Genomic DNA, 14,271 nt, shown 5'->3' on the forward strand with positions numbered 1-14,271 from the left:
ATGCAGCTCTGTGATTTTGTTCCTCTTTCAACACCTGGCTCTGATGAGAACAGCAATAAAACCTGACATGACTTGGCTGGCTTATAGGAGTGTTAAAGCCATGGCCAAAAACAATCTCTCTCTCTCTCTCTCTCTCTCTCTCTCTCTCTCCCTCACACACACACAATACACTGAATACAGTACATCAGCCAAGACTTGTTTTGCATCTTCATTACATATCTGCTCTAAACAGACCTGCTAATGCAAGACTATTAAAGCTCACTTTAAGACCTGACAAGGTGTGAGTCAAGTCTTAAAGCCTAGGGGTGGGTTAAGAAAAAAAATGTTGTACTGTACATCCTGGTCCCGAGGCAAACTATCACTTTAATTCCACACATCTGTCTTAGGTTGACACACATGTTAAGCATGCTGTAAGCCCATCAGTCTTCAGCCCACCATGTCTGCAAGGACCTTTTCTCATGGCCACTGGTTTTCAGATACAAATCGACTGGGTCGGCCTGTCCGTGGCACAACTACAGAGGAGATCCGGACCTGTTTTAAATGCATTCATTGCTTCTCACAGATATTTATTCAGCAAATTGCTCACAGGTGTTCTACAAAGAGGAGCATGCTGCCAGTACCGGCAGATACGAGGCAGAAATGAGGAGATGTGGGGAGATGAGGATATTGAGTGATGGGGCTGTTTGTATGCAGATGCAGCTGCAGCAGGCAGGGGGCACTGTTGATTCTGCATGCACCATCACCTTTTTCTGACGCACCATTTGCATCTAGTACAGTTCTGAAAAGTGCCTGAAAACAGGAAATTAAAAGATACATTTATTAGGGGTACAAATGGGGGGTAGGAGGCAACATCGTAAGAACGCAAAAGCTTACATACAACACTTAACAAATAAAACTGGGAGAACTGGAATTAGCAAACTCTCATAATATCTTATGTTTAATATTCAAAATGTAAACCACTAAAAAAAAGCATATGCGTGCAAATACCTGCAACACAAACCACATACTGAATTTTCTGGTTCTAATGGCACCTGTTTATATTTTACTAGGCAGCAAATGAACAGTCAGTTATTTAAGTTGATGTGTTAAACCAGGAAAATTAAACAAGTGTGATAATCTGAGACACTTAAACTAGAAATAAACTGTGATGGCTACGGAAAAAAGGGTCAGAACAGTCAGTTCTTGTTGGATGTTCATGATATGCAGTGGTCGATATCTACCTAAAGGGATCCCAGAGGGGAGGATCATGACCATGAACCGGCAACATGGTCATATTCACTGCTCCTCACAGATATTTATTCAGCAAATTGCCCACAGGTGTTCTATAAAGAGGAGCATGATGCCAGTACCAGTAGATACGAGGCAGAAAAGAGGAGATGTGGGGAGATAACTCATGGATGTTGAGTGATGGAGCTGTTTGTATGCAGATGCAGAAGAGAGGAAGCACTGTTGATTCTGCATGCACCACATGCACCATTTGCATCAAGTACAGTTCTGAAAAGTACCTGAAAACAGAAAATCAAAAGGTTCATTCATTAGTGGTGTATTTTTGGACTGACATGAAAAAATAAAATGGGGGTAGGAGGCAACCTCGAAATAAAATAAAATGCTTATATACAGCACTTTACACATACAACTTGGAGAACTGAAAGCATCACACTCTTATAATATCTAATGTTTAATATTAAAATTGGCTAGTCTCAGCTCGGTGTGCCGCTATCTTCGTACTGATAGTGGCAAAAATATATACATCAGTACAAAGATGGCCACGCACGGAGTTGAAGCTAGCATTATGGGATGTAAACAGTGTTTTTTTAATAAGCTTCTTGTGCACTTTTTAAGTTATTAATGCCTCGTTTTAAATGTTAGGGCTCTCCAGATTCTAGCAAGGAGGTGTGGAGCTACTTTGAGTTGGATAACAGTGGAAAAAGTGATTTATCGGGTCAAATTATGCCCTGTGTCACCAGTCTAAAAGATGGTTGGACAAACTGTTAACATTTCTGGATTTTGGAACGCTGTGGGAGAACAAAGATGTGCTATTCATCAAAGGTAAGTACGTTTTATCATGTTCTACTACACCAAAATCCTTTTCAAATCCAGATGGACACTTTTTTTTGGCCAGGCAGTAAATATCTGCTTTTCTCTAACTGTAAATCAATCTAAAAAAAACTTTTTATTCACAAAAACATTTAAAATTTAAGCCTACGGCAGGTATAAAGGTATAAAGCTAAGCACATGGCTATATCCTAATATGACCTCTGTTCTACAAGCCTTAATCCACTCTAGAACAAGTTTACATTTGGTTTAACAGGTATCTGACCAGCTATGGTGAGAATACTACGTGACTCAGGTGTAACCTGAGAAAGCTGTGAGATGAGCTAACATAACACACAGACACACACACAGAAGTCAAACACACCTTTAAAACACCCCTCCCCTCTCTGCTTTACATCTGATTATGAAGAAACCGATAATATTATAGTCAGAGGTGTTTTTTTACTGTTCGCTTAAGGAAGTCCCTGAATATTACCGGGAAGGTTTTTCGGTGATTTTATGGGCGTGACGCTGAGTGACATCACACGGGTTGGCTAGGAGGCAGTATGAGTGTGTGTGTGTGTGTGTAAGTTTCGACAACACGGTTCAGTACGATCTCCCACACACACACACTCTTACAGCGAGCGAAGAGAAGAGAAGAGGAGGCTGGCTGCTGATCGCTGGATCTTCTCTCTTCACTGAGAAGGCTTTGAGAAGAGAGTGTGAATAAAGAAGAAGAACAGTGCGTTTCTCCTGTTTAAAGGAACGAGGCTGTGTTTTTTTTTGTTGTTGCTGTATCCAAGTGCAATTCCCTACTGGAAAACAAAACCAAGGACGAGGAAAGTCAACAGGGATTTTCCTGAGCGTTTAAAGATACCGAAGTTCCTGCTGAACAGGGAACCAAGAAGTGGATCTCTAGTTAGTTAGTTAAGTAGCTAGCTATCCTAACTAGCTAGATACTTTTATGGACACCTGTTTTTAAGCCTAATAGTCCTGAACTGCTGCTTCGGTGCTGAAAATCAGTGTTTTTTCCTGGTGAAGATCAGATAGAAGGACTATCAAGACAGACACCATGGTGTGGGATTCTTCTCTCAGCTCAGTTGGACTCCTGAGCTCGTTTTTCTTCCTTCTCATTCAAGGTAACGTTAAGCCAGTTATGTTACGTTATGTTAGGTTATGTTATGGATGTAAGAACTCTAAGACCTAAACGTGTTGGCGTCACATTAACTTCTTTCTATTTCTATTTCTATTAAGTTTGGTTTTGGTTTCGGGTATTACACAAGCAAGTATCAGTGGAACTGATGAACTGATAAGCTACATTTAGTTTCGGTTCAACATATTAGCTAGTTAACTAGCTAGCTAACTAGGTTAACTAGCTTAATGTTAACTAACTTAACTACGCTAGTTAGTTGGAATAACTTGGCTTGTTTAGCTAGTTAGCTAGCTTAATTCGCGTTGATACTAAGCTAACCTAACTAGGTTAATATTTCTACCTCGTAAATAAGTTAAAACGAGTCATATTTACAATAAATATAGCCTGTTTTCTCTTCTTCTCACGCCACTCTCGGTTCGACCTGCTCAGTTTCGATGTTCGCCATTTTTTTTTTTCCCTCAGCCTGATCGAGGTGTGGCCAGACAAGGTATTTCTCTGTAGGTGTTTTTGGCAGGTGTAGCCCTTCAGCCGGTAGCAATAGCGCTTCTCTGAAATGGTGAAGACGCTTCACTTATCCTTTACTCGTCCTCTGTTGTGCTCCTTCTCTTTTTTCCTCCTTCTCTTCGTCTTATCTATCTCTACTTACTGAGGAGAACAGCGCTGGTTTTAACCGAGGTTAAAGCGGCGCTCGTGAGAGCAACAGGGTGTCGACCGTTAAATTTTGAATTTTATCGGATTACATTTTTTAAATTGTCAGATAAACTAGCCTGAGGGTTTTTTATTTTATTTCATTTTTTTATTAATATAAAAAAATATCATAACTACCAAGAACATCAAAGATAATAGACATTTATACTGATAACACATCTCATTCATCAACCAGCAAATTTAACTCCTTCATGTAAGCTACTTTACAGTGTACACAGCTTTTTTTTTTTTTTGCTAAGGTAGTTAAGAGACTCAATAAACCAGTTATATTCAACAGGAAAAGCATCAGATTTAAAGTAAAGTTGACAGTAGAGACTTTAAGAGACAGATAAACAAACTAACAAACAAACAACAAAAACATTCTTACTTTGAAATCTACTATCTGTGGTTCGCTTTATCAGAAAGATATTTAGCTTGAGCTTGCCAATAGGTGTGGGCGATATGGCCTTAAAATAAAATCATGATATTTTATTGTGTTTTCACAATTACGATACTGTTAGAGATAAGACAAAACATTGAATTAAAACAATTATTTCAAGAATACATTACTGCAACAAAATGACCTTGGCCATGGTTAGATATGATTAGCCATGTTGGTATTGATCATTTCCATTCAATATATGCCCCAAATGAGAAAAAATTATATTAGCTAGCTAGCTGTAGACCTGTTACTGTGTGTGTGTGTGTGTGTGTGTGTGTGTGTGTGTGTGTGTGTGTGTGTGTGTGTGTGTGGAGTAATATATATATATATTTTTTTTTTTTTACCTACTGCAGTCCGCAGCATGGTCATTATATGACTGTCTAAAATACTGCTCACAGTTATATATGTGAACAAATATAAAAATAAGCACAATAGACAGTATCACGATTATCAAATATTAATGAGGTCATGTCAATTTATTGTATGATAATGTTATTATCATGACAGGCATAGCTTACTATTTAGGTTATATTACTGTATGTACTAACTACAGTTTAGTACACTACATATACATATACTAACTAGTATTGTACAGCCAAGTAGGTACACTATACACTATGCTGGGTATACCACCATAGTTTAATAGATGTTTTCTTTAACATAGTGTGTTGTAGTTTGTGTAGTGTACTACAGTATTCTAAGCCAAAAACCTACTAGTTTCGTAGTGTCAGTATATGGGTAAGTGCAGTGTTTGTTATACTGAAGTTTGTATAGTCTAATTTAGTAACCGCAGCACACATTTTGTCCCCCAATTTCTGAGGGATGTTTAAAAAAAAAAACAGTTAAATGCTCAAATTCAGCATTGCTGAAGCATGGAAATGCTAATGGAAGTGCCTTAAAAGGCTTTGTTACACAGTGGCAGCCTAAATCTGCGGATTATAGAGACCAAACTGCTTAGAGGACAAAGTTAGGGAGGTTAGGAAAAGTTGTCCACTCAGTTCTACCAGGAAGGATTATTTCAGCTGGGTTACACTCGTGCTTTATAGGAATCTGGAGGAGCTCCAGGGTTACTAGTCCAGTTTCTGTTTCAGTTTTTGTAAGCTCATGTAGGTACAGTAGGCTTCTGGGTGATGTTAGCTTGGTTTAGATGCTTTACACTAATTTCTACCTTGTTTTGCCCTTGGCTATAGCTCACTGTTGCCTGTAAAGCCTAACCATTGGCTCCAGTTACGTAGGCTGGTTAATTATTCAGCAGGTGTGTTCATGTGGTGTCATGTTGGCGATGGCAGCAGGGACCTGCCACCCAGTGGCTGCCGCTTATCCACTGGGGGACAGAGCAAAAAAAAAAAAAAAAATCAAACACATAAATCTTCATTCTTGTGTCCCATGGCCTCGTGGGGATCGGTGTGCAAATCGAAGTGACATGGTGGGAAAAGTTTTTCCTCCTGCAAAGTGAAAAGACACCGTTGTCGTCCGCCACTCCAGAAACGCAATTGCGCTCTTTGACTTATTCATGGAGTGGACCTTTTTCTGCCCGAGTGTATTTCACAGTACATCAGCTGCACTTCATGGAGAAAGAGAAGGAGAGAGGGAGGAAGGGAGTGAGGGAACAAGAGTGAGAGAGGAAGCTGGAATAAGGAAACAAAAGATTTGTTTTATTTATGAACGAAGCAGAAGAGGTTGGTGGGGGGAAAAAAGAGGTTTGTTCGGTGTAAAAGAAAAAGGGCCCCTGTTGTTCACTTCCTCTCCTCATCTGTTTTGCTTGGAGCCATGGGAGCTTTTTGCCTTTGCAAACAGCAAGACGTCAGATTTCGGAACGACCGGATCGGATAGCTGTTGGCCTGCTGCTTTGAAGGAACACGCCACTATGTAAAAACAATGCATAATTAAACACGTTTAAGAGGAAAACAGAGTCACTGTTGAAACTTTTCAGTCGTAGTTAATGGAATTAAACCACTACTATAAACAATGTAATGCATATTACATGCAATGCTACCTCACCAGCATAAAAGGGTTGCAAATCTGTTGCCTTAAGATGAAGTGTATTGGTTCACAATTCAAGATTTGTGGAGATTGGAGACAAAAGCCAATGGTTGCTAGCAAATCGCTGTTAGCTTGGATGCTAGCTAAGCGGCTCTGTTTGTAAACTGCAGAAAGATGTGATGTGCGAAGCTTGCGGGGTGATCACTGATGCCATGCAAGCTCCTGACATATATCTGATGGGTTAAGTATCTAGACCTGGAGGCAATTTTTTATCTGGGCTCGACAACTTGTTCACAAATTGTTTGTTTGTTTCTTACAGACATTAAAATGACATAAGATACACAGGGGTATTGAGCGGTAAAGTCATCAAGGAACAGTTCTTGGATTGCTGAATTCTTCTGAGAACTTTAACTCTTTTACCATCATCAGAATATCATAGAAATCTCATAGATTTCAGATAAAACATGGTGGTGGTAGCTTCACTAATGCTGTTGGATAGTAGAAAAAGGCAATTTTTTTTTAACCTCAATCCAAATAATCTCCAGAAGGATGTGTATTTAACATATAGACATCCTCTTTTCTATCTTAGATGTATAATTCTGCTGGAATTCAATTCACATATAGGATGGAATCACACTTCATTAATATCTGCCTGTGGTCCTGCTTCAGCTGGAATAAGAAACGGGAGTTCTGGCTTTAGGCTGGATTTACTTTGTTAAATTAAGAACTGAAAGGAAACGTGTTTAGCCGCGGTCATGTGACTCGGGGTCAGAAAGGCTTGTGGCAGTTACCATGGCGACGCTGTGGGTTTTTCTTTTAATAAGTTGAAAGCCAAGGCGGGGTACTGTAGTAACGTTTCTCTGTGTGAATGCATCAAGTGTGTGTGTGTGTAACGAGTGAGCAACCGAGAGGTGGGGGGTTGGGAGACTGCCGGGAGGGCAAGGGGGGAGCAGATTGACCTCATTTAGTGCTGTGAAAATAAGTAACATGCACACACACACACACACACACACTTGCACGGAACGTCCAGCCTGGGGTGCATGTGGAGGTGGAGTGTAAACAGGTGGGAGTAGTGCGCGTTGGACGGCCTCTCTGCTAGTTGTGTATGAAGGATGCAAGACTTTGTGTAAAGCACACACTGGGTTGATATTGCTATATTTATGAGTACTTGATGTCTGTTTTGCTTTTCCTTTGTAACTTCTAGGCATCAGCTGGAGTTCAGCTGGCTCTAACATGACATTTCATGATGCATTTAAATATTTCATGGTATTTTTTGCAATAACGATATGAATTTTTTTTTTTTTGAGAATGTAGTAATGCAATGGATGTTTAATGTGTCAAACATTCCACAGAAATCTAATCTAATAATAATGTAGCAAAAAAATATATGTGATGTGATGTTAAAAAATCTACCACAATACTTAGTACTAAGTTTCTGTGTTTAAATTGTCAACTAGGGGTGGGCGATATGGCTCTAAAATAATATCACGATATTTCAGGGTATTTTTGCGATGACGATATACTTGGCGATATAGGAAAAACAGAAAAATAAATAATTAATTTCAGGAATATAGTATAAAAGTATAACAGCATAATCATAATGTGGCAAAATAAATAATATAGCATAAAATAATATATTGCAGCAAAACATATTGCAGAATATTTAGTGCATGCATATAAACTGCAAACTAAAACAATTATAGAGTAAATACAATTAAAGCTTCACAGTTAATAATAGACTACTTTTTAAGACAGAACATCTCTATTATCACAATATGGATTTTTAATATCACGATATTTCTGTGTCACGATATATTGTATACGATATAATATTGCCCACCCCTATTGTCAACTTTCAAATTTTTACCTCTAAAGCTTTACAGTAAATAGCAAAACAAATATGGAAAACACTGCTTTTTAACAAAACTGTTATCATATGGATTTTGTTCTCGTTTCCAAAACTATAGCAGTATTAAGGAAAAGAGCATTTCTTCTAACAAAAACTTTCAAGATTGTCTAGTTTCCTCTCAGAATGAATCCTCTGGATCCTCGCAGTGGCCTCAAAACAAGCACACACACTCTGTGGCGTGTTATAAATCAGGCCTCGTAACTACAGGAGTGCGAGTCTGTCCTAAAAACAACAGTCTTCCACTGCTCTTCCCCTCCCTCACTCCACCCCTCACTCTCATGACCTGCTTGCTTTTGTTTGAAGGATGTTTGTCATTGGTGTATTCAAAATCTCCTCCCCAACCCCCCACGAAACTAGCCTTTGCCTGATCCAGACACACACACAAACTAACTCACACACACACACACACACACTGCTCATACACATACACCCCCACCACACCAGCCCGTGGGTCAGACCTCAAGGCCTCACTGTTTATTTGAGTTTGAGCCAGAGAATGAGGGAGGGAGGGAGGGAGAGAGGGGGGAGGAACGAGGGAACAGGTTTATTGAGAAGAAATACAGGAATGCACTCAGTAATGTGTGTATGAGTGTGTGTGTGTATGTGTATGCACACATATGGGAGTGTAAGCTATTAACAACACTCTTCAGTCTCTTCTGCGCTGTTTGAGTTTTGTTTGCAGTATCTTCACAAGAAACTCAGCAAACATCGATGGCCGACCTCCTAATTGACCTCCCTAAGCTCCGCCCACAAATGTGTAAATTCTTTAAAAAAAAAAAAACAGAGACGTAATTGCACACCTAACGATTATTAAGTAGAACCATCTCATGTCTTCAAATAAGGACTGATGAATTGACTTCACAAGAGCCCTTTTTCTAGTTCTAGTATTTCAGATGCAATGTAAATACAGCAAAGTGAACTTTTAGAACTTTGTGACCTATTCTAATGAGATTTTAAGTATATGATTGAGGTTTTGGTAAATGTTATAGAAAATGTTCTGAGTAATGCTTTAAGGTTGGTTTATACTGGTTTATACAGCATAGCCTGCACTAGTGCGCTATATGCGGCTTTACGCATTTATATGCGCTTAAAACGTGAAGGCTGGAATGTATGGCACGCTCTAAACAACCACATACAAAGTGTTAGTCATACAAGGTCTGTAGACCTAGATTTGTTGAACCAGGTCAACCACAGACAATGATGACTGGTTCAGTATTTAATATTACCGTAATTTACGAACTACAAGGTGCATCGTATTATAAGGCGCTAGGGGTGGGCGATTATGGCCCTGAAATAATATCACAATATTTCATGGTATTTTTGCGTTAACAATACTCTTGGCGACATGTCAAAACACTGAATTACAAAAAACATATTTCAAGAATACACTACTGCAACAAAATGAAAATGACATGTTATGAGTTGTAACAGAGGTCAATGATCCAGAACGTCATGATACTAAAAATGCACTCCAAATATCTCCATATATCCAGGATTAAAGTAAAATCTAATTTATAGAGTATATATATAATGGAAAATGAGAACAGTGTGAATTTTTCTTTTGCTAAAAACAGCAAGAAATGGAGTCCCCAGATGTGATAATTAGGGGTGGGTGATATGGTACGATATTTCAGGGTAAAATATCATTCACGATATTTAAAAATGTTGGCGATATTATCACGTACGATACGATATGGCACACCTGTATAAGGCGCACTATCAATGAACGTCTATTTTCATACATAATCACATTTTAATCGACAATAGTAAGGAACAGGAGTGTTGCACAGAGTGTTGCACAGTAATCTACTAGATTTTTCTCCTGAAACCTGTTCATTTGGGTGAATAAGGCACTTCTGTTTATTTACAATAAGCTTAGATTTACCATATTTTTAACAGAGCGGTTAGCAGCAGTGCTAGCTGCGGTTAGCAGATGTTAACACTAGTAAATAACACCTGACTTGGCTACACTGAGGCGCTATCAGCTAGCGGTTTGTCCCATGTAGCTCCTTTTAACACACCAACCGCACAGACTACAGTCCAATATATTCACCTCTAAATGCCACAAATGCATTTCCATCAAATAACAAACGTACAAATTACAGATGGCACGGGTATATTCCAAGATAACAATGTCAGGATTCATGGTGCTGGAATTGTGAAAGAGTTCAGGGTTCAGGGAGCATGAGATCATCATTTTCACACATGGATTGAGAGAGAGAGAATTCACCACAGAGTCCAGATCTTAACCTCATTGAGAATCTTTGGGATGTGCTGGATGGAGAAGAGAGCTGCTTTGTGCAGTGGTCAGACTCTACCATCATCAATGCTGCTGCAAGGTGAAAAATTAATTTCCATAATCCAGCAACACTTGCAAACATTGCAGAGGCTTATTAAAACAATGCCACAGTGAATGCGTAAAGCTGCAATCAAAGTTAAGGCGGTCCAACCAAATATTAAGAGTGTGTGAATTTTTTATTATTATATTTTTTTTGGCCTGGCAGTTCATGTTCTATTACAAAGTCATTGAAAATAATGGTTGTTGTCTTCAGAACCCCTGTAGAACCCCCTTTCTTAAAGTGTAGGCTACATTTTCTTGTTACTGCGCCTCCTGTCCAACCAGGTGACAGTAGCAGTGAAGGACTGCATCTGTGGGCAGATGGATCAATTAAGATCAAGCCTGAGCTAATACCGAAGTGACAGCTCGCTGCCTGACGGGCCTTTGTGGTTTAGAGGCGCCATAAACGTTACTGAGCAGCGCTTCCCGTGCTACCTGCCTCCGCTGCGGTGCACCTGTGCGGGGAAACGGCGACTGACGACTGAAGATTCATATACATCATCAGCCTCCTTGAGATGGTCATAAACATAATCCTTCATCCTCTCATTTTTGGAGTCTGGAGCTAAAATGAGCGAGAGATTGCTGAAAGGACGAGCAATTCCTCCTCAATCATGCCTCGCTTGGCTCTCCGTCCTCGCTCATTCTCTCTCTCTCTCTCTCTATCTCTCTTTTTCTCTCTCTCTCTGTCATTCTCTCCTCCTTGTTCAGCAGATGTCAGATCTCAAGATGCTTTTACAGCTTCGGAGATTCATGGAGATGACATGGCCATTTAACTCGCGCTCATATTTTAATCATTTCTCGAGCCGAGCCGGGCAGCCAACCAAAGTGTTTTAGAGAGGGGTGAAATGAGGGTGAAGGGCACTGTGGTCTCCATCTTTTATTACTCTAAAGTTTGGCTTTAGCAGTTTTTGGACTTTTTTGCTTTCTTTTCATTTCCTCAAAGTAAATGAGGCTCTCAGTGGAAGAGATGAGCGGGCACACACGCAGTAGAACTGTTAGAAATGGATGTATCGGATAAATTACATTATTTCATGATATGATATAATATCACAGTTTAGGGCATATGGTAGGCATGTGCTAGGCTAAAAGCTATAGCTAGCTCACCTGCTAAACTAATAGCAAAGCATTTGTTACAATGCTGTCTTTGTGTTAGAACCTTGCATTATATATTGTATACAGAGGTGGAAAGTAATGAATTACATTTACTCAAGTTACTGTAATCGAGTAGATTTTATGAGTAATTTGTAATTTTTAAAGTAGTTAAAAAAAAAATAATAGTAATTGGCACAAATTAACAAGGCAATAACGTCCTCATGCAATACAAAATGTGCCCCGCCGAACAGAGCTGTCAGCTTTCAAAACTTCCACATCAAACCTGCGAAAGCATTTGGTGGTAAGTATTTTTATCATTAAACAATCTGCTTAAATGTTAAAAAAACATTTAAATAGCAGTTAAAGCATAGCAATGGCAAGTTAAAAAATAATAATGACCTGTAAAACTGTAAAAATACAGTTTATAGTCACCTATATGACCATAAGTTTTCAACAGTAAAGGAAAAAATGGATCTTAGAAACCTATACCACTTGTTCTTGAAAATGTTTTATGGGGTGTTCTAAACAAATACTGCCTAAAAGATCCAAAATTATTATGTGGAATAATAGTTCATTACAAACTATTTTATTTATTTATTTATTTATTTATTTATTTTTCAATTTGTTTTTTTTTTTGTCTTTTTTTACATCAAATAATTAAAAGTAACTATGTAACTTTTACTCAAAGTACATTTTAAATTGAGTACTTTTTTACTTTTACTCGAGTAGATTTTTAGATGGGTACTTTTACTTTTACTTGAGTAGAATTTTAGCAAAGTAAAGGTACTTTTACTCAACTACAATTTTTCGGTACTTTTTCCACCTCTGATTGTATATCATGAAAAGTCTTTTAAAACCATGATATATATTTTTACCATATTGCCCAGCTCTTCATTATTGCTCATGAAACCAAACCATAAAAAAGAGTCTCTTGTTTTGCATTTCCCATTAAGGGTGTGCCATATCGTATTGTACGCAATAATGTCTCTAACATTTTTGAATATCATCCACCCAGAATTATCACACCAGGGTTCTACTTTACTTTTTTTCACTACTTTTAACAAAAGAAAAATTCACACTGTTCTCATTTCCTATTATATATCTACTAGCGACTACTAGAGATTATATCTGTCCAGTATCATTTATTTTACTTTAATCCTGAATATATGGAGATATATGGAGTGCATTATTTTTAGTATCATGGCATTCTGGATCATTGACTTTTGTTACAAATCTGATAAAATTATTGTAGTTTTAAATATTTCATGTATTCTTGAAATGTTTTTTTTTTCATTTAATGTTTCCCATATTGCCAAGAGTATTGTTATTGCATAAATACAATAAAATATTGTGATATTAATTTAGGGCCATATCGCCCACCACTATTTTCCATTTAATCTTTTTTGAAGAATCTTTATTTTTAAGACTGTAGAAAAGTTTATATGCAGCAGAGGCAATATTTGGAAATCTGATTTCAGAGCTCAGCAATATCCCTACCACTAATAAATAATCACACAGCCCAAAGATGAGCTTGGTATCTGTGTGTTCATCAGAATTCACCTCCAGTCGTTTGCATTTCCATTTGAATTGAGGCATATGGGAAACAGAGTTTGCATTTTATCTCTAAATCTCCCCCCGAAATGAGGAAGCAGGCTGAAGTTGTGTTTTTTTCCATTAGGAAGTTCCTGAACTGGTGAACACTGGGCTGGATATTTTGGTCTGACCTCTGAAAATGTGATGACTTTTTGACTAAAATGATCAAATTAGAACAGTGTGCTTTGTGATTTTTGCAAAAAGCCAATCTCTCCTTCCTGAGCTTTCAAGCTTGCATACTTCCTGTGGTTTCATTTTGCCTGCGGTCTCCACAACTGCAAATCCCACAGTGACATTGTGACAAGCATCCTTTCTGTTTGAACCACAGATCAGATTTTCATTTGATTGCCAGCAACATATTTGAAATCACTGATAATATCTGAAGGAAAAAAAAAACGTATAAAAAGTTTATAGCTTTTTTATTTTTTGGGTTGTTATGGCTGCTGCACTTGCACAGATCTCAGTAAAAAGGGTATTTCTCACTAGCACATGCACCCTTCATAACACACTATGTAAGCAGCATGCTGATTGGCTCTTTTTTGTTCAAAGGCGGGACAACAATATTCTTAAACGAATATTGGAATGCATGTTACAAGAACTCCCAGTCAGATTTCAACCCTTAGTGAGTCAACATGGCGTCAAAACATCTCAGGCAACTCTTCATGAAGCTGAAGTGTGTTGGTTTTCAAGATAATTCCACAGGCCAGAGCCCAGTTTCCCAAAAGCATCTTAGCATTAGAAACGTCTTAGCTGGTCGAGCGAGTATCACACTGAGCACTCTCTCTCCGTGTTGAGACTCATCTTTGTGCTAAGAAGCTTTTGGGAAACCCAGCCCTGATTTGTAAAAGCGTATGGCAACATCACTACGCAATAAAAAACGTCCTATCAAAAGTCCTGTAACGTATAGATTAACCTCATATGGGAAGTTCATTGTAACAGATGGAGGGGTTTTATTGTAATGTCACTAAAAGCACTGGTAAATCAACACAAATTAAAAAATATATTTAGTTCTGTGTTGTTGGAATAAGAAGGTAGGTACA

General features: G+C 38.3%; 1 protein-coding gene and 1 long non-coding RNA gene across 3 annotated transcripts in view; one reads left to right on the top strand and one right to left on the bottom strand.

Moving 5' to 3' along the window:
- Window positions 1-343: 343 nt before the first annotated feature.
- LOC111193451 (uncharacterized) lies at window positions 344-4,232 on the bottom strand. Its single transcript, XR_002650540.2, has 3 exons — window positions 3,560-4,232; window positions 1,221-1,505; window positions 344-789 (listed from the first exon to the last, which is right to left on the bottom strand). It is a non-coding gene; the product is annotated as an uncharacterized LOC111193451 (long non-coding RNA).
- si:ch73-22o12.1 (nectin-2) overlaps window positions 2,605-14,271 on the top strand; it is a 122,881-nt gene continuing 111,214 nt past the window's right edge. The window contains exon 1 of one of the 2 annotated variants that reach the window (XM_007250853.4): window positions 2,605-3,173. In XM_007250853.4, coding sequence (XP_007250915.2) covers window positions 3,107-3,173 — 67 coding nt within the window. In that variant the 5' untranslated portion in view covers window positions 2,605-3,106. The remainder of the gene's footprint in view (window positions 3,174-14,271) is intronic. The other variant, XM_007250854.4, reaches the window with a different exon arrangement.

This window comes from Astyanax mexicanus, chromosome 6 (genome assembly GCF_023375975.1).
Source record: "Astyanax mexicanus isolate ESR-SI-001 chromosome 6, AstMex3_surface, whole genome shotgun sequence".
Lineage (NCBI taxonomy): Eukaryota > Metazoa > Chordata > Actinopteri > Characiformes > Acestrorhamphidae > Astyanax > Astyanax mexicanus.